The sequence below is a fragment of the Venturia canescens genome, chromosome 8, assembly GCF_019457755.1.
Source record: "Venturia canescens isolate UGA chromosome 8, ASM1945775v1, whole genome shotgun sequence".
Lineage (NCBI taxonomy): Eukaryota > Metazoa > Arthropoda > Insecta > Hymenoptera > Ichneumonidae > Venturia > Venturia canescens.
The window spans coordinates 7,632,625-7,652,389 of record NC_057428.1 but is presented as its reverse complement, the minus strand read 5'-3'; the positions used below and the strand labels follow the sequence as shown (position 1 = coordinate 7,652,389).

At 35.2% G+C, this 19,765-nt stretch overlaps 1 protein-coding gene across 7 annotated transcripts; it reads left to right on the top strand.

The window, feature by feature from the left end:
• The first annotated feature begins 4,470 nt into the window (after nt 1-4,470).
• Nucleotides 4,471-8,488, top strand: LOC122414918 (uncharacterized). 7 transcript variants are annotated; one of them, XR_006261834.1, is made up of 5 exons: nt 4,474-4,488; nt 6,032-6,099; nt 7,275-7,451; nt 7,785-7,914; nt 7,990-8,488. XR_006261834.1 is itself a non-coding variant. In XM_043426589.1 (4 exons), coding segments are annotated over exons 1-4 (384 nt in total). In that variant the 5' UTR covers nt 4,471-4,486; the 3' UTR covers nt 8,065-8,488. The 7 variants fall into 7 exon arrangements, 3 of the variants coding, with proteins under 3 accessions (XP_043282524.1, XP_043282521.1, XP_043282523.1); XM_043426589.1 differs by lacking the exon at nt 6,032-6,099 and having other exon boundaries at nt 4,471-4,488; XR_006261832.1 differs by lacking the exon at nt 4,474-4,488 and having other exon boundaries at nt 5,970-6,099.
• Nucleotides 8,489-19,765: the final 11,277 nt, after the last annotated feature.

Genomic DNA, 19,765 nt, shown 5'->3' with positions numbered 1-19,765 from the left:
GTATCTCAAATCGTTTTCGAGTTATAAGCGTTTGAATTTTGCAGTGCCATACATACACACACACACACACATCCGGACATTTTTTCTAGATATGATTTTTCGAAGTTTTGGGGCATTTTGAGCACATTGACATTGAAAACGGGAAAAAAAAATTTCATCATCACATAGCTTCCTCTATGAGGAAGCAATATTATATAATGTTAGAGATTTTCAAGAATTTCGGAAAAGTGCTAATATCTTGGAAACTATGAAATTTTTACTAAGGCTATATTTGGTTTTTCTGCATCTTCACATTATGATCTGCTCTGTCACCAACAGCAATATTATCATTGATTTTTGGGAGACCCTGTATAAATTATGTATCCAATGTATATTCGAGAAGCGGTGTAAAGTGGGGATACGCGAGCGTGGGGGTAATGCCGGAAGTGGTACAGTGTATAGTTGACACACTTGGAGACTTGCTATATTCGCTCCGTGCAAGTCAGCGGTGGCGACCTCTGGTAGCTCAAAAACGCGAAAAACCTGGAAACTTTAGCTGTGGGCCATTGGGAAATGTTATAAAAACTGGAGTTGATTCAAATAAATTTTTTTTTTTGAAGCATATGTAGTTATCAACAGTCATTAATCGAAAATTATCTTCAAAATGAAATAAATAAGTGTAGTATAATTGATACATATGTTATGACACTTGTACGATCCATTTTAGGTTATCCACGAATAGTCAGTGAATATGAATATATCATTCTCATATTCAAACAAAATGAATTATACGAATGGGTGTTATAAAATGTTTAAAAACAATTCAGAATAATCATATTTTTAAGGTAATTCTATCGCTTCAGTCTAGTCATACCACTGCGAATAGTTGAGATTTATAGTATCAATATTTTTGACATATGGAAAAAAATTATTTTTAATAAGTGAAAGTTCCCATATGTAATCCTTTAAATGAATGTTTGCACTGAATTATAAACATGAAAAAAAAGTCAGTCCAACGATTCGCGTAGTATCCCCAGGTTCACTTTGGCAACACCGGTTCTCTCCATCTTTTTCTACTCGACCATTCGTAAGTGTTTCACCTCTTTTCTGTTGATCTGTCAAATTGAAGTTAGGACTACACTCAGATGCTGCCTTACCGTCATATCTCTTTATCATAGCGAGTTGAAGGAAATCCAATGCCGGAAGTTCAAATTAAACTTAATATTCCGTAAAAAATAGGCCGATAAGGGCAACTTTTTTGGGAGTATTAGATTACTACAAGTGTTAAGTATACGAATTGCAGTTTTTTTCCAGAATTTTATGGATTTCTAGGCAAATATACCCTTTTATAGCAACCGAAAGTTAGGTTTTTGTATATGCCATTTTGAAATTCCTTCACAACAACCACCAATTTTAATAATTAATTTCTCTAAAATTAGGTAGATAACCGACCCTGAAATTTTACACAGCCCTTTATTAAAGATTTAAGTACAGTAGCATACAACATTTTTTTAAAAATTTTATGAACTAAGCGTGGCAATAGAATTACCTTAAATAACACAATGCTAGTCGTACGGAAAACTTCCAGGATTATTGTTCCTTTTCCCCACCGCCGGCGCTGGGGTAGATTCGCTTATCCCCTCCAAGGACTTGCACGGAGCGAATACCAGCTTACTACGGTGGCGAAGTGTCCGCCGGGATGATTGACACAATGGGGACTTGCTGCCCCGTTCGTTTCTTATAGAGAAGGCAAAAAATGGAGATAAGCGAGCTCTGGGTACAATTGACACGATCCACACTTGAAACAGAATAGACTTGCTACAGGTGGAGAATTACTATGAGAGATGGATGCCCAATACCCTGCCATTTCCCTGACATTCGCGTATCCCCACTTTTCGCGCCGTAAGGCTCAGTCATCCCCACCATGCCCACCGGCCTGCTCGATATCCTTTCGTTGCAACTCTTCAACTGTGGCAATTCGACACCAGGCCCAAATGTACAACCGTGTAACTTGCCCATAGAGCTAATCTTAATCGTAGCAGCTCGATATTTCCTCGAATCTCGGACGCCCACATTCTCTATCAGCTGTACTTTTCGAGTAGAATCACCCGTACCCGACGAAAAACTTACCATAGCGAGTAAATCTATCCATACATATATACCGACTATCTGCTCGGTCAGTTCTCTAGTTTATTTATATAGTCTATTCTATAGTTTATAGAATATATATTATTCTATAGTTTATAGTAGACTGATTTCAAATGAAAACCTCGTCACGAGTCAGATTGTGTTTGTAATTTACAGTTGATTAATGCCGCAAATATATAATCATAACATATAATTCGTCTCCTAAAATTTTAATTTTTCGGCTATTCGCGAACAAATAGAAATATTTCATCGTTTGAAAACGGTTAAGAATATTGATAAGTAAAGCGTTGTTCTCAAAAAGAATAGGGAAGTGGTAAAATGATCGTGTGAGAGGAAAATTGTTTAAGAAATAACTGGAAAGTTGTTTATCGTCGTTAGATGAGATTGTGTTTGTAAAAGGATGCCAGATTCTTTTTTAAATTCCATATCTTTCGGCTATCGACTTATTGAAATCTTTGTGCAATAATGTGTGCAAAATTTTAATTTTCCTCGATTGATTTTTTACATTGGGAAAAGGCTTAAAAAAATGCAGTTGTAAAAATTAGAAGGTGTTATGTATTTCACGATCGAAAATTTTCTTCAACAATATATATATACGTGTCTACTTTTCGTTCCCCTTCCATGGGGAACATGGAACATGAACGTATTCCACAAGAATTCTCAAAAATATTAAGTTGTAAATGTGCCAAAGGCTGTAAGAAGGCATGTGGGTGTAGAAAAGCCAGATTACGATGTGCCGTAATTTGTTTCGAGTGCCGAGGACAATCTTGTGGAAACGCTGTCAACTTCATAGATGACCCATCAAGCCAAGCTGGAAAAGTCGATAATGGTTCAGATTATAAGGAATAGGCTGAGGATCTTCGGTGTCGAAGAAAAAAAATATATGAAGACGTCAACTGAAAGAATGAAGTAAACCATCGTTCGTGATAAAATCGGAATGGGAAAATCAAGCATTGTAGTGAGCGAAGCAGACAATAATACGGCATAGCGACATGCAGTAAGTTAATTTGACCAGATGCGTGATTTTGAATAGCTGTAACTCTGAAAATATTAACCCTAGGAAAAAAAAAGTACAAAACCTTTTTGGTAGGAAATTTAATTATTTTCAATTTTGATATGAACTTTTTAGCCGTAAAACCACTCGGAACACATATATTGGTGATAAACCGTTTTTTTGTAGTTATTTTGCCAAAATGACGGCCGTTCCGGGGGTTGGAAGAGGGGGAAAACTTAGTATGTTCAAAAGAGGTATAAAATGAACTGATTCCCGTTGTAATATAATATTTTTTCTGATTGAAGTTAAAATTGACGCTGCTCAAACGCCCTGACGCCTGGCCTAAAAAGGAATTTCATTTTAAGTTCAACATTTCAGCAAAAAATTGTCGTACTAAGGTTTCAAAGAAAGCAAATTGAAGCTGAAGAAACAAGCTATCCGATCCATGCCATGGATTACTTAGAAAAAAAAAATTCCAAGCTCGCGGGATTGAGAAAAAAAATATACAAATTTTCAAATTTTTTTTCTCACACTACTTCTCGAAATTGCGCAGAACGAGTAGCTCCACATCATTTTTTGTCACAAGATCATGAAACAAGAAACATTAAGCTTCAAAATACTTTTTTTCAAATCTCGATACGACTATTTTTCACTGTGATAAAGCATTTTAAAACATCACTAAAAATTAGGAAAATTTTTTGGGCCCTTTAGTTTTTTTCGTTAGTGTGTGATAAGCATTTTACGGTTAAAGCGATTATCATTCTTTTTTCTTGTACTTTTACTTTTAAATAAATGTTTTATTATCCTTTGACGTTCAAGTGATTTTGCTTAATACATTTCAATGAATTTTTATTCCATTATCATATATTTTGATGTATCATTGATCGTGATTTAAATTTGCCAAATTCATTGTCAAAATTTGTATTTTTTTTTTTATGTAAACAAATTTTTTATCTCAATAAAGAAACTTTCATTACAGCTATGGTTCGAAGTTGGAACAACTCAGGGAAAGTTGGTATAAGGGATCAGATATTTAGATTTTGACTTGACATATGGGAGAGTCATTCACATCTGAGCTAAAAAACCTCTTACATTCCCATCTGTCACACGCATCAACGATGGTTCAATTTTTTACCGACTGACGATTCAAACACCGATCCCTGAGCGATGTCATTGATCTTAGTATGGGCTCGATTCTCAAGTCAAACGACCCTAGATGTCGCACGAGATATCATATGCGAGTCGAGAAACCGTATAAACAGTATTCTCGAGACGTCTCGAGTGGTTTGAGATGACAAAATTTCGAACGAAAAATCTCGAGTGGGTATGACCCATGCGAGACTGAATTTCCACATGCGAAATTAAATGTGAGATATATCTATATATGTAAAAAAATATACTGACTGGCAAAAGTGAGGTTATGTGAGTTTAAATATGTCTAATAACAACTTTGAGAAAGCTTATCACTGAATTTTTAGATATGACCAATAACATTTTTGAATAAGTTTATACATGAGTTTAGATGTAACTAATAACAATTTTGAAAAAGGTTATAAGTGAGTTATAATAACAATGTTGAAAAAGGTCATAAATGAATTAGATGCGACTCATAACAATTTCGAAAAATAATGGATTTACCAATCCAAATTGCCATTCAGCAAAATGTCGCTCAACTGAAGTGCTGTATTTTTATCTTTTTTAATAATAATGAAATTTAAAAAAAAATGGAAACATTAGGACTCTCAACTCTCCGTTTACTTGAGACTCCAAATTTTCGCTAGTCAAATAGCTATAGCGTAGTTAACCCTTAGTGTGCACACCTTCACAGCGAGACATTTCGTGCACATGGGATCACTTTGACCCCAGGTAATTTTTGACATGGAATATCTCGGTAACTATGCGCTTTTCGGAATAAAAGGTTTAGTCACTTTTTGCAGTGAATCGATCCAACTTTAAGGCTGCAAAGTCGGATTTCCAAAAAAATCTTTTTTCATTGTTAAAAAACGTGCTCAAAGTTGATAGTGCACGTAAAAAGCACTTTTTCGGTTAAATCTCTCGTAAGAAATTAAATTTTGAGTTTTTAAAAAAATCCTTACAGAGTTTTACAGACAGGGGTCCATGCTTTAAGGGAAAAATAGTCCACTTTCCAACCGTTCCAAAAAGTTTATTTATTTTGGAGTATGAAGTGGCTATGCTCCCTACTTTTAGAGAGGGGATAACGATTTCTTAATATTATGGCTTCTACTTATGAGATGCTCATCTGTAAATGTTATTCATGTGAGGAAAAATGTTGGGGTCAACCTGACCCCGGATGCACACTAAGGGTTAAAGAGCGAGAGTTGAGAAACGAAGAACTCCAAAAACTGCTTTTGAGCAGGATAGCCCTCACCAGTTATGAAATAAACCAACTCATTTCTAAATACTATTATAACGTACGCTATGAGAAAAATGATTGACATATTTTATGATTTTTTTAAAATGATTTAGTTATTAAAAACTGACTTCTTCGGAAACCCGTAATTTTTATAACTTCATGTTTTTATGCTTAATATTTATTTTTTCCCAAAACTTTTATAATTATTCTGAAACCAAGTTTCTAAAAATGAAATTTCCACTATATCAATTTTTAAATCTCAATTTTAATAGTTCTTCAAAACTTAAATATGCACGCCACAAATTTCAATCAGGATTGTCTCTAAATTGTTTCGCTATTGGCCAATACGTTGCTTCGACACGTGCCAATTCTGGTGTGATACGGAAATCGAGGTGCACTAAATTTCGAGCGACATTCGAGAAATATATATGTCTCCCAGAATTAGGCTTCAGTAGGTAGCTCTATTGAAAACTTTTATATCCGTGCATCCCACAAGCACGACGACAACCCAGCGCCAAAAGTTTTTTTCGTCGTAGGTATCACTGTGAAACCTGTTTAAAAACATACGTTGCATCCTCTTCACATTGACGTTGCTTCGTGTAGGGTAAGTACCAGTGTCGTCTAACCTCAAAATAGCGTGAACAAGCATGGCGTCTACTGAACTCTACGACTCTACTAATACTGGAACGCTGACTCGGCGTTTCAAGAGAAATAGTCACAGTGTGAACAGCTGTCTTTGTCGTTACAGTCCACCAGAAAAATTAGCTGGCAGCGAGAACTAACGTTGAAGTGTTACACGGCAGAAAAGATTTTCTGTTCACACTGTACAATAACAAATGCACGTGTGCACAGCGAGAAAAGAACACGATTCTTTACTACTGCTTTCTGTATCGGAAGTCGGAACGGAGGAGCCCATTAGAACCTTATGGAAATCAGCGTTCCAGTGTTCCAGTATAGGCCGTGTTCAAAAACCTACTGCCAGTTCTGCGTTACGTGCTTTCGTATAAGGCTTACCGGGTGCTTTCCAATTAGAGCACAGACGAGCACAGTGCTGCAATGTGCTCAGTTTTGAGTGTTCCAATTCTTATTCTACTTCCAATTTGGCTAGCGTCACGTATAGATCCGTAAAGCTAACCTGACCACTAGTAAGAAACCGCTTAGAGCTAGAGTCGTTTTATTTTCAAGTTGGTGTGAACTCCTTTATATATATGTAATTTGTTTTTGAATGTGAATTTATTCTGAAGTGAAAGATTATGCAGTGTTGTTAAGTAAAGGAGAAGGAAATAGAATAAGTGATTCAGGAAAGTCCAAAGCACACCGAGACTGTGAATCACATCCTTTGTTCTATCTCCCAAAGCAAAAACGCTATGTCGTGTGTTTATGTTTATATTTTTTTCCCCTCCTCTCTTTATTATACCCCTCTTGTAAGCTTGATTAGTTTCGAAAGATATGGAAATGGGGAGAATTCAATGCGTCATTTTATACATCAAATGATGTAATTTGATTTTTTATTAATATTTATTTTATCGTTGAATTGCTCATTGCTCGATCATTGAGATTGACCGGTTATTACTAATGATTCCATTTTTGGCTTTTTCTTCAATTTCACTGTTTATAAATATTTACATTCTTGATGTTCTTTTGAGTCAATGAGGTTTTAATTATTTCATTTATTTTTTATTTAACTGACACTATTTCGTTTTACACCGTCACTTTTATGTCACTTGATCAAAAATGTAAAAAATACACGGAACCTTTCCGTGGGATACCTTGTTCCAGGTTTGACGGCCGAGTCGAGTGTTCTAATCACAACACCGTGTGGCATGCTCGGGCACAGCAATTTTTTGTGTCTCAAAAGAATATCACAGCACTGTGTCTCAAGTGCGGTACAGTGCCGTTTGAATGGAAAACGGCTAACGCTGGCAGCAAGTTTTGGAATACGGCCGTAGAGGAGTTGTAAGAGTTATATAAAATTGGCCGCTCAATTTTGACTTTTGCCTTCATGTTAAATTTATTATGATTGTTTGTGAATGTTCGATCAATTAAAACGTTTGATAATATTTTTTGACAAACAAACGAAACAATTTAAAGAAGTTTTAAATTAGCCGCACCTTTTTTAAAAATTAGACGAATTTTAATTTATTCAAAATGATTTGTTTGAAACAAATAATATTGTTAGAACGATCGTTTGATCATTGTTTTTCCGAGAAATGAATTGTTAGAACGGTTGTTTGATCATTGTTTTTCCGAGAAATGAATAAATCAAATGTTGTCAAAATTCCGTCGCAGCTTGGCGAACATAACCTATAATCCATGTTGTGAGTGTGACAAAACACCAACCGAAGAAATGTTTAGAGGACAAATACTGAAGGATAAAACGTCTCCAGAGAAAAGCAGACAGAGAATTACGAAAAATAAAGTAAAATTTTATTCACTTATAATCACAATGATCGATGGTATTTGTTTATCTAATGAGAATGAATTGTTTTTTCAGGTATATTGCGACATGCGAGTCAAATCCGCAGTAATCGAATTACAAGAAATGTTTCACATACACGGATGGGATTGAGTTAGCCGAAAATGTGAAGACAATTAACTTCACAGTTAATTTTTTGATGCGTGAAAACGACGATTTGAAAAGACAATTCAAGAGTCATCGTCTCGAAGCTAACATTTTCGACGAAGAGCTGTAAAATCAATTAAATGAACACAATCAATCACGGGAATTAACTAAAGCACCAGACAACACGGAAAATTGTCTAGTCAATCGATAAGGCGACGCGGAGCTCATTCTCATAAAGCATCTTGCCTATGCTTATGCCTTGATCAAAGAATTACAATTGGTTCAAGATAGAGGATCGACGAAAACAGATTCCACGAGTAAAGATGAAGCTGTGAGTTTTGTATTTGACAAATTATTTTTCATCATTAAATAAAATGGTGAACATGAGTAATTTGCATATTTGCTAAATAAATATTTTCTCTATAATAAATATTTTCTTTATTGTTTTATAAGTATTAATATTTTCTTGAATATTTTCTTCTATTTTTTTATTATTCTGCACCCCAATATGACATCGATAAAAATGATAAAGTGATAATCTATTTTCAAGAGGATTGAGTTGATAAGCAGAAAAAAAAATAATGTTTAAAACAAAAGATTGACGCTCTTAAGAGATCTTTCACATAAATATAAAGAGTGACACGTATGATAAAGAATTAACCAATAATATTACAAAGGACTTCATTTTAAGCGCATCGAATACTATGAAAGAAGCTGTGCTAGGTATTAATAAAAAATAAAAAAATAAACATTAGCCTAGATCATGGATAAGCCATGGTTCAATGAGAATACTCGTAGTAAAATAAAGCGTAGAAATTATCTATGAAGAAATGCAATAAATACAAATGATGATACTGTTTGGAAATCTCATAGAAAGAACAAGAAATAAAGTAATGGATACAATTCGTATTAATAAAACACCATATTACCGGGGAACCATAGATAAATAAAAATATAATATAGCACAAATGTGAAAGAACTTGAAAAAAATGGTGAAAAATTAAAAAAAAAGCAGTGAAAAAGACAAGTAATTCTGGAATATAACTCATGGAGTCAAGTTTACAAACCCGTATAGAATCTCAATTGAACTTAATGTTTTATGTAGAAAGTTATGAACGATCCGTATATAATAACCTCGACCAGTTCAAAATCATTAAAGAAAATAAACTCAACGAAATAATCTATAAATTGGATAACAAAAAGGACAGTCTGATGTTACGACTGTACATGGAGAGACTTTTATACGAATATTTTGAATAAATTTACTAGAAAAATTTGCCATGTTTTGTAGTAGCGCTGTTCTATATCGCCATTCTATTACATTTCACCAAAGTGTATAGTAATTTTGATGCCGAAAGTAGTTCTCTCAAATTTTACTATGTACGACAGGCAAAATTTAGGTCTGCTTGCTACATTCTTACATCGAACGATGTATCGATATCTGAATGTCACTCGTGTCTTTGGCGAAATGTTAAAAATTGGTCAATTGTACTGGACAAATTGCTTGAAATTTTACTACAGTGCCACTGGTTAATTTTCTTGTTTATATTCGCAACGCCTCATATAATTGGTGGGCGCATGAATTTTGCTATGTTATTGAGCAAAATTCAGTGCGGTGATAGGGAAAATACGAAACTATGTCATTTTTCGTATAGCACACAGAAACGACTGCTATGTTATCTCCTAAATTTTCATCAAATCAATTCATTATTTACTATATTTTTGATCAAAATTCGCTCGGTGCTCATTTTTGATATAGTACAGCGCGTTTTTACTACGGACTTTGATAATGGTTCCCCAAACTTTTGCATTATTTGACACACTCTGTAGCGATTATTATTATAATATCAATGTGGTCCGACGTTACTATAAAAACATAGTAATTTTTGCTATAAAAGTCTCTCCGTATAGTGATCCTCAAAAATATTTGCCAAGGAATTAAGGTATTACTGGATGGATAGCCCAGCCGTTAAATTGTACCTGATCGGAATTTCCGTACTTCGTGATGCAATAAAAATCTGAAAAAATTCAGCAACATTTGGAAAGTTATGAACTACAATTATCAATAATAATATTGCCCAAAAGTTATTAATAAATTGTTTAAATAAATCATTTTTAGCAATTTTACAGTTAACCCTTGTTTTCTTTAAGAATCGAATGTGCACATTTTTCTGAATGCTTATGATTTTGTTCAGAATTTTCGTGGATTTTTGAAATTTCCTTTTTTAAATTTTTTAAGCGGCTCTATTTGTACATTTTTGATCCAGTAACCTTGAGACTTTTCAAAACTGATGGTAAATATGTCTTCTAAAACATATCCAAAATTCAAATTTTTTAAATTTTTTTTCAAAATTTTTTCAAGAAATTTCAAAAATCCACGAAAATTCTGAAAAAATTCATGAGCATTCGGAAAAATACACACATTTGATTGGTAAAAAAAAACAATAGTTCACAGCAAAATTATTGAATAATTAATTGTTTAAACAATTTGTTATTAACTTTTGGGCAATATTATTATTGATAATTGTTGTTCATTGCTTTCCAGATGTTGTGAATTTTTTCAGATTTTTATTGCATCACGAAGTACGGAAATTCCAATCAGATATAATTTTTGGTCGAGCTATCTACCCAGTTATATCTTAATAAGAGCGTTTTGTTAAGTATGATAAACAAATTATTAAGAGATGGGATAGTCCCGATATTTGAAAAAATGCTATATAACTTATACCAAAAGTAACAGGGCGTTTGAAGATAGAAGAATGACTAATAAATACCTTTCCAGTGTATGAAAAAGTGCTCTATTAGCGATGAAATAATAGTACATTATAACATTAGGACGAAAAAGTTTTTCGTACGCGTGTTATACGAAATTTTATATTACGCTTACGAAACCCCCATTTCCGCACCGCGTGATATAAAAGGATTTTATCGAATATACACGGTGTTTCACCTACTTGACCACGTTGAATATTTCGATAATGATCACGGTCACGAAAACATGTTTCAGACAAAAGTTGCACGGTGCGAAGAGTGTCATCAAATGTGGCCATTTTTGTTATTTCAGTAGAGGCGCTGTCGCGCACAATGAAGGTCACCGTTATTTTTTCAAAAGGAACAAAAAAAGGATTTAAAAATATTTTTAAATCTCAAATTTACGTCTTTTTTATATGAATGTTCAAAATGTGCACCATCAACCTGAGTACATATTTGAAAACGGTGAATATATTCCTGCTGTACATTTTCACCCTGCTGTACATTTTCACCCATAGAACCACACGTGGAAATTTGACTCTGTTGAAATGAAGGAATGTAAAACTTCCTTAAACAGTGTCTCAAGAGTTATGATGTTATATTGAAAAGATATGGTGCACATTGCATCCAGCAAAATTCAGAAATTTTGTGTTTCCATGGATATTCACAGACAACAATTTTGCAACTAAAAATGCTACAATCGCAGGCCTAGAATGGTAATACTCCACATACGTGTTTCATAACGTTTTCAAACGTTGTAGATGTTCATTGTATTGCGAGAAAACAAACCATGATATCATCACAAAAAGAGCACCCGAAAATTTTTTGAAAAAAATCATACACATCATCCAACAAGCCAAGCAGGAAGTAAAATTTTCCTAATCATGCCGCCATAATGAAGGAACAGAAAAAGAAATTCACAATACACATTTTGTCTAATAATTTAATAAAATTTGGTATGGATCCGCTACGAACTGATATAATAAAAAAAAGGGGTTTGGGAGCACAACTAAACTGAATGAAGGATAAAAATATGACAACTTATGAAAATTATGGTGACACAAAAAATTAAATTATACACATTTTTTTAATCAAAGTTTTTGAGTATTTATTTGATTTGATGAATGTAGAAAAAATTACGCGTGTTTTTCTTTAATAATTATACGAAATAAAATTTCTACCTTAATATAAAAATTTAAGGTTATATATGTTAACAAACGTATTTTTCCCGTAACTGACTACTCAAATATATATGAATAATTTCACTCACGTATAAATTTATCGTATAAATCCAATGCTTAACACTCATTCTACTGAACTTCGAAATAACTTTGAACTCGTACATCCCGCACTCTTTGTCTTTGAGAAATTCGAAACATTAAAGAATATACATACACATTTTTACAAATACCATCAAAAACTAACAGATAAATATTGAACATGAAAACAAAAAGATTGCAACAAAATGATATGTAACAAATGGATCAAAAATATTCAAATATTCAAAGGCAAATTCAAGGTGTTTTTAAAAGAAGACGCCCGAAAATATTCAACAATTTCAACATTAATAAACATTGCCCACTCTAGTATATTTATATGAAAAACACTCAGGAACCGAAAAGCTATGCAATAACCCGCACTGTTTTCACAAAACTTATATCAAACTGTTTTATCATAAATATTTTAATACCACTTTACACATCGCGCACTGTTTTCCCGAATTTTTTTATTCAGACAGACGTCAAATAATCGGAATACAAAGTCCATGTGAAGACAAACGATGATGAAAAACATGTACCAGAACCAATCGAAAGTTTTCCTATCGGTGATTGGTCGAAACAGGTATTTTCTCGACGGGGATTGGTTATGAAAGGCATGAAAAGGCAAAAGTCCGTAAATGTGTTGGTAACTATTGCATAATCTCAAGCCCGTGCAAAGTTTTTTCTCAGCAATTACGCGACCGATCATGCTGGTTTTGGACTCAACTGAGAGATTTTCCCAATTGGCTGGAAGTTCAATTTTCAAATTATCAAATGGCTTCTGAGCTTCGTATAGTTGAACAAAAAAAAAACAAAATCACATGCTAATTTTACCCCCATCACAGTGAATCGTTCATATAGAGATTCTACCGAGTCCCTTGGTCACATAAATATATTTATTTAACGCAACCACGTTTTCCTCGCTTTTTCGAGCGTGCCAGCAGTACATAAAGTAGGCGTTTTACCGACTGTTGGAGTATATCAGTGGTGGATGGGTATAACAAGCGCCACTTTTAACTCCTAGGAATTAAAAGCGGTGTCTCATCTTCGACTCGCGGCGCGCTTCGCGCGCTCGGCTTTAAAAGTCCCATTTTGCCTCCTTGGTACACAATGTACTATTGTGATCATTAGAATAACAATTTATAAAACAATTATCGGATCTCACTTCGATTGCCATGGAAGCATCATGCTAAATTACAGTCTGTCGAATGCTTGGATATACTACAAAAAAATACAGAATAGGACAATTAAAAAAAATTTAATTGATCTTAAATATACGCAAATAAAGCAAATGATAAAGATAATTGGTTTAATGAGTATTAGGCAAAGAATGTACTATAATGTATGCATTCTGGTATAAAAAATAAAAAATCGGACTTGGTTATAATGGCGAAATACGAAAGGCCATACGATACAAGGACTAGAGAAAAAATAAGAATAAAGTAAATATTGAAAAAACAGAAACAACTACGGTAAAAAAGTCGGTAGAAATATCTGATTCGAAACAATTACCAGGTCGAGGTTTCCAAGCATTCAATGAATTACTTGAATGGATCAAGAAGGAGCGAATGAATTATGTACGAAATTTGTATCATAATCAGTAGCTTAAAGCTAAATAAAAACAATCTGTGTGTCTGCCCCCCCCCCCCTCCTGTTCTTCTTCGGTTTCTGCGTTGTTGGTACTGCTGGACGCGAAACGCCCGACGCGGGGTGGTTGCCCTCGTCTGCGCCCGCTCTCTTTGTCGGATATGCTCGCTCAATAACGCGTAACTCCCGTTCTCACCCTCGCATCTCATTCCTGTTCGCTGTTGGTGGTGGTAGTGCTGCTGCTACTCTGGAGCCTCCTAGAAAGCGAGAAAGTAGGAGACGGGAATAGGAACATCGCATTCGCGAGCGCAAACCTGCAATCACTCAGGGATACGGAAAATGAAACTGCGGAAGGAACTGAATTATCTTCAACGAGGCGTCCTGTTTCAAGGCTCTCCGTTACTTTTTTGTGGCAACTCCCATTGACCGAAAATATTGAACAATAAAAAGTAGCAATAGAAATAAGTACTAAGGAAAACTTTGAAGAGTTTCTATCCCTTGATATAGTAACAAAGGTCAAAAAAATTGATTCCTATTACATCCTAGACATTAATCTTTTGGCTGACACGCGATATTTCGATATTTTGTTCGTTTCTTGATTATTAGACTTTAAAGAGTTATTGCGGCTCTCTCTCTATGTAATGAATTATATAACGAAGGAATCGATTAATTTTAAGAATAAATGAGCTGCGAGGATGGAAATTCACCAAAATTCATTTCAAGAAGAAATGAAATCGGTCGGCGGTGACAAAAAGTACATATATAAGTTACGAAGAGAATGTAATTCGGAGGAGAATATTCGAGGAAGATTTATCGTTTTACTCAAAGAATGCTGGGATTTAGTCAGTGAAAAGAGAGAAAAGGGAAGGCCGGCAAGAGAGTTTTCCCCGTCGATTCGATAACGTCGTGACGAGACGGGGAAGAGAGGTGAGGAGCAAAGAGGGTAGGGTTTGTCTCCCAAAAGGGCGCTTACCCGAGGGAGAGAGTATCCTCCGAGAGTGAAAAAGGATGAGTAGAGAGTTCACGGAGTCCCATACGTGGGCACGTATAACCGTACCGCGTGCGGCGAATCGTGCGCACGCCCGTCCGCGCGTACGCTTACAGAAACTTTGTCAAATGTTATAGTATACCAATGGTGGACAGTCTCTGGAGTGCAGCTTTCTCCCTCTATCCCTCTTTCTTTTTCCCTCGTTCGTGGAGAATATTTCACCCTCGCGCAGGAACGGTAGGGTCCAAAGATCGTTCGGCCGATGACCTCAAAGTTCAGGATTCACGAGTGCTTCGCTGCTATGAGCGCGTTCTCTCTGGCATTGCGGAAGGCTCCTATACGATTTTCAATGTTTTCACCCTCTCGACTTTTCATCTTATCGGCGCTCTTTCAAAAACATTTTCTCACTTGTTCTCACTTTATTACTTTGAATTTCATAGTGCATTCCATTTTCACCACACGTATCATTTCCTATAATTATTCAAACTATTGCGTTTTCTCAATGTTTCTGAATGAGAACTTTCTTATTCATTTCCAAAATATTGTTACTCTATAACGGTAACATGACAAAACGCCGATTTGAAAACGCCGAGCGACAAAACGCCGGCGACTACACACCGAACGACTACATGCCAATACGACTATACGCCGATACGACAGAATACCAAATAATGCCAGTCTATAGTTATATAATGAGAGGGAACGCTGTGATGAGAAAGAATGTTGTGAAAAGTAGGGTGAACTAATCGTGTGATAAAATTGTCACATTATTATGATTTGTAATGATATAATATCGTATGAATCTATATTACACGGCTGGCAAGAGTTTAGTACTAAGTGATCCTCGGATTGATATAGTCACCATGCCGTTAAAATTACTTTCGAGCCAAAAAGGCAAACCAATACTTGTAATGGATGGATTTTTGTACAACTTTGTTTACGAAGGTAAACAATCCTGTACTTGGCTCATAATCTTGCGTTGTAAACAAAAAATGTAAATTACGGAATTGAATAACGATGTGTGCGTTTGCATTATTATGATATATTCATGATAATAATTATGATGATAATGATGCTCATGATAATATAGAAATAATATTCATGATAGAAATCAATGCTTATTTGTGTTATTGTCGTTCGACGTTTAGTCGCATTGGCGTTTAGTCGTTCGGCGTGTAGTCGCCGGCATTTTGTCGTTGGCGTTTTGTCGCTCGGTGTTCTGTCATGGAGCTCTCTATAACATCATAGCTGTGGAAAAACCTCTACTCTGATAAAACTCTACTCTGGAATAATTTATTTACTGTTAACCGGATTATTTTTGAATGAAGAACCGATGATTGGATTTTGGGACTGCTCTATTTCTAGAGTAGTGGTATATTGGAGATTTATTTCATGCATGGGTGCGTAGAGAAAATCTTCTCTACGCATGGAGAAGAGACGCTATCTAAATGGATCTCGAATTTCAAGAGCGCCATTGGTACGAAGGAGAGTTGTGCGAATAGAATTGCTAAATTGCAGTTAATTAATTGCTATACTCATGCGAATCCGTTGAGAAACAACTCTGCCTTTTGATTCGGAATGAAACGGTTATTGAATACGGTCGTTGAGGGTGAACTTGTTAATCTGATACAACAGCATATATTTACTACTGGAACTCTGTTTTTTAACGTATCTACTAGGTGGATATTACAAATTATCGATATCGCGTTTGTGCCTATTTTACGAATTTGAAAGTAAAGTTGTGGAGAGGAACATCATTGCTCCGTCTCTTTAACACGTCTATGAGATAAATCGAAAAAAAATCATCACCTTTATTAAGATTCTTTAGTCAAATGTTCGTCTGTGCGAGCGATTCGAAAACGCTACAACGTTATAAAAGCGCCAGCATATTCGGTTTAATTAACGAGTGCGGCAGGGCTCGCGCCGGTTCATTCTTTAATAGTTAGCGCCTTAAACCGCTACCGCGTCTCTTGATATAGGAAAAACGTGCTCGCTCTTTCGGAAACCTAAAACCTGATATCAAACATATGTTTCTCGAAAGTTTCCGAGTTATCTCTAACTTGTAAAATGTATTTGTTTGCGAGTTTTCGAAAATGGACCGAAGAATTAACGTGACTGCGTTGTCGGTGACCGTTACTCCGAATGGCCAGATGTTTCCTACTTCGACTTAATCGTCTATTCAACTTATTCCCGAAAACAATTGCTGCAAATAATGCGGTGTTATTTCAAATGAGGTAGAATAATCGTCGGAGTACTTCCGAGATTATTCCGAGTATCAAGGCGTCCTCCGGATCAATAAGTAGGCGTGTTATGCACTTTTCGCTCTTTTTCCTCTCTCCCGTTTTCTGTTTTCTCATCTCTCCTCTTGCGTGGATTGAGTGTCTGGCTATATTTCTACAGGAAGTTATACCGAAGCGGTTGGTACGTACGTACAAAAGTATGTACACCGGGAAGGAAAAAAAGAGAGATGTAAGAAGTGATGAGCGCCAGGGTTTTATATAGTTAGGCACGTCGACCATCTTCCAGAACTCGTCCTTGAAACGAAGAATTAGCGTTTCTCACTGCATGACTGAGCTCATCAATATCGCCGCCTAAAAATTCCGCCACATCGCATTACTGCTCTTTGCTGTCGCGACGATCCTATCGTCGTCGTCCTCGTTACGGCACATCAAATGTCTTTTGCTTTCTCACACACATACACGACAGAGAGAAAGAGAGAGAAAGGGAGTAAGACAGAGCCCGACTTGCCTGCCCGATGTGGATGGATGGGGAGCGGGAGGGACGGGAATAAGAAGGGCAATGGCCTTGACCTTGTCCGTGGCTTTGAAGCTACGGGAGAGCGATATGAAGATACAAGTCATATAAGAGAGAGAGAGAGAGAGAGAGAAAGAGAAAGAGAGAGAAAAGATAGTATACCGCGACAACAATGTGTACAATGCGATAATGACTGAAAACTAGAACCCAGCTTACTGTTGTCACGTGTTACTACCTTTCACGCGTGTCTTCCTTTGATCCTATAACTTCATATGCTTTTACCCTAATTTCACTAAATTATTAACAGAGCATAAGAATAACTCACTAGTAATGTACAAAAGTCATTGCCAAAAACTCACCTTTATTTCGTTTTTTTCCTCAGCAATGATGGAAAATCAAGAATTCAAAGAAAATCGATGTGATGGTCGATTTCATCATATCAACTCAGATCTTCCAGATGCACAAATGTGCTATGAACAAATGAAAAACAGAGTGTTGACAGCAATACGACGTTACAAATCAGCATACGTAACGTATATAAATATTGCATAGTTTGCTTCCGAGTTTAACTAACGGCACGCGTTGGTAAATTTGACAGCATAATTGAGAAAAAAAAGTATTAAGAGGGGGTAACATTAATTCAATGAAAAAAAGGCCCAATTTTGAGAATTTCTTTAGACGTTACAGATAATAAAAATTTATTTTACTGATTCTGACGCTATAATACAATATATGAACAATATTTCCTGAATTTTTAAAACTCAAATATCAATAATTAACTCAATGAGCATCGGCAAAAAGTTGACCACCGGTGAACACTATAAATCTAGATTTATTCGTCTTTTAACATTTGGCATACTACTTCACTTCTAAGTGTCACAAAAAATAAAAAAATCGAAAAGTAACAAAAACCTTCCCGTAGATGCTTGGTCAATAATATAAGGAAGTATAGTATGCCAAATTTCAAAAGAATATCGGTCGAGTAAATTTAGATTTATACTGCTCATCGGTGGGTAAATTTTTTCCGAAGTATCTCTACTACCATTGAGTTAATTATCGATATTTGAATTTTAAAAATTCAGGAAATTTGTTCATTTATTGTACTACGATCTCACAATCAATAAAAGAAATTTGTATTATCTTCACACCCACTCCCCTCCTTTGGGATTGAAATTTTTTTCTTTAAACCCCCCCCCCCCTTGATTCAATTCTAAATCACTAAAAAAGATATCACGAAAAAGCTGTGTTCAGTGGGATGATGGGAAAGGGTGCTGGCAAGTCCGATCATTGTTTCTACTTCAGTCAAATTCGTGTTTGCTTTATTTTTGGCTGCTATTCTTTTTCTATCTACAAATCACGTCGAACTATCCAAGTGTACTCGAAACCATTATCAATCGTCATTAAGAACAACTATTTAAGAATTTATGTAAAATATAGTTCTTGAAAATTGAAACTACGTTATGCGTATATATTATCAAATTCTGAGAAGTAAGCACGTCATGCGCCTACCTCCAATTATTTCAACTGATTGTCTCTGTCTGTGGAGCATTATTTTCCCTTATACCCAGGAATTAATGATCACATGATTTTTCTTTCTTTGCTCCTGAATTTCGATAATAGATAACTTCTCTATCGTTTTTCTATTGGTGGAGAGAATTATATTTTCTAAAATTTTTAGAGCATTACTTCCTCTGATATTTTCTTCATGACCTGGAAGAATATGGTTCCCTTCCTGAATTCTATTATTGAATATCTGTCGTTTCCGAGATCCATTACCCAAGAATAGCCTTTTTTTCAGAGCCGATGAAACGAAATAATTTTGTTTTAAGAGCATTTTTTTGATCTGCTTAAATAGGGAGCTCGACGTGCTTTGTTGTTGTCATTGATTGAAGAGAAATCAATGTATCGGTGTTTTGATGTGAATTTTTATATCTGAGGAATTCTTTTATAACGTTATAGTCAGGCGCTATATTGAGAGACACGGAATAAAAGAACTGTTTTGAGAATTTGTTTGTCAAAAGATAGTCGAATGCCATGTTGAGAGATTTTTGATTAATAATTCGCAATAAAAGATCCAATTCCTGTACCATCGAATATTCTATGTCGGCATTTTATATGAAAGTTATTAAAGAGTTATGATTATTTAAGAAGATTAATAATTGAGGATAGAATTTAAGGGTAGTGTTACTATTTTGAGACTGCTACAAATTTGCCACTGATGTTCCGAAACTTTATTTTCTCCAATACCATTTGTAAATTTTTGGTAACTTTCTTTCAGTTTGGTCGAGTGATGTATTGAAACATGTGTATATGTATGTGTCTCCATTGTAGAGTAGAACAGCCTTAAAACTTCTTTTTGACGAATCAA

Coding starts and splice junctions, on each gene's coding strand:
- LOC122414918 (XM_043426586.1), top strand. CDS start 6,863: ATGTCGTGTGTTTATGTTTATATTTTTTTCCCCTCCTCTCTTTATTAT. Junction 7,452..7,784: donor AATACGGCCGTAGAGGAGTT/GTAAGAGTTATA, acceptor ATTCCGTCGCAG/CTTGGCGAACATAACCTATA. Junction 7,915..7,989: donor AGAGAATTACGAAAAATAAA/GTAAAATTTTAT, acceptor TTGTTTTTTCAG/GTATATTGCGACATGCGAGT.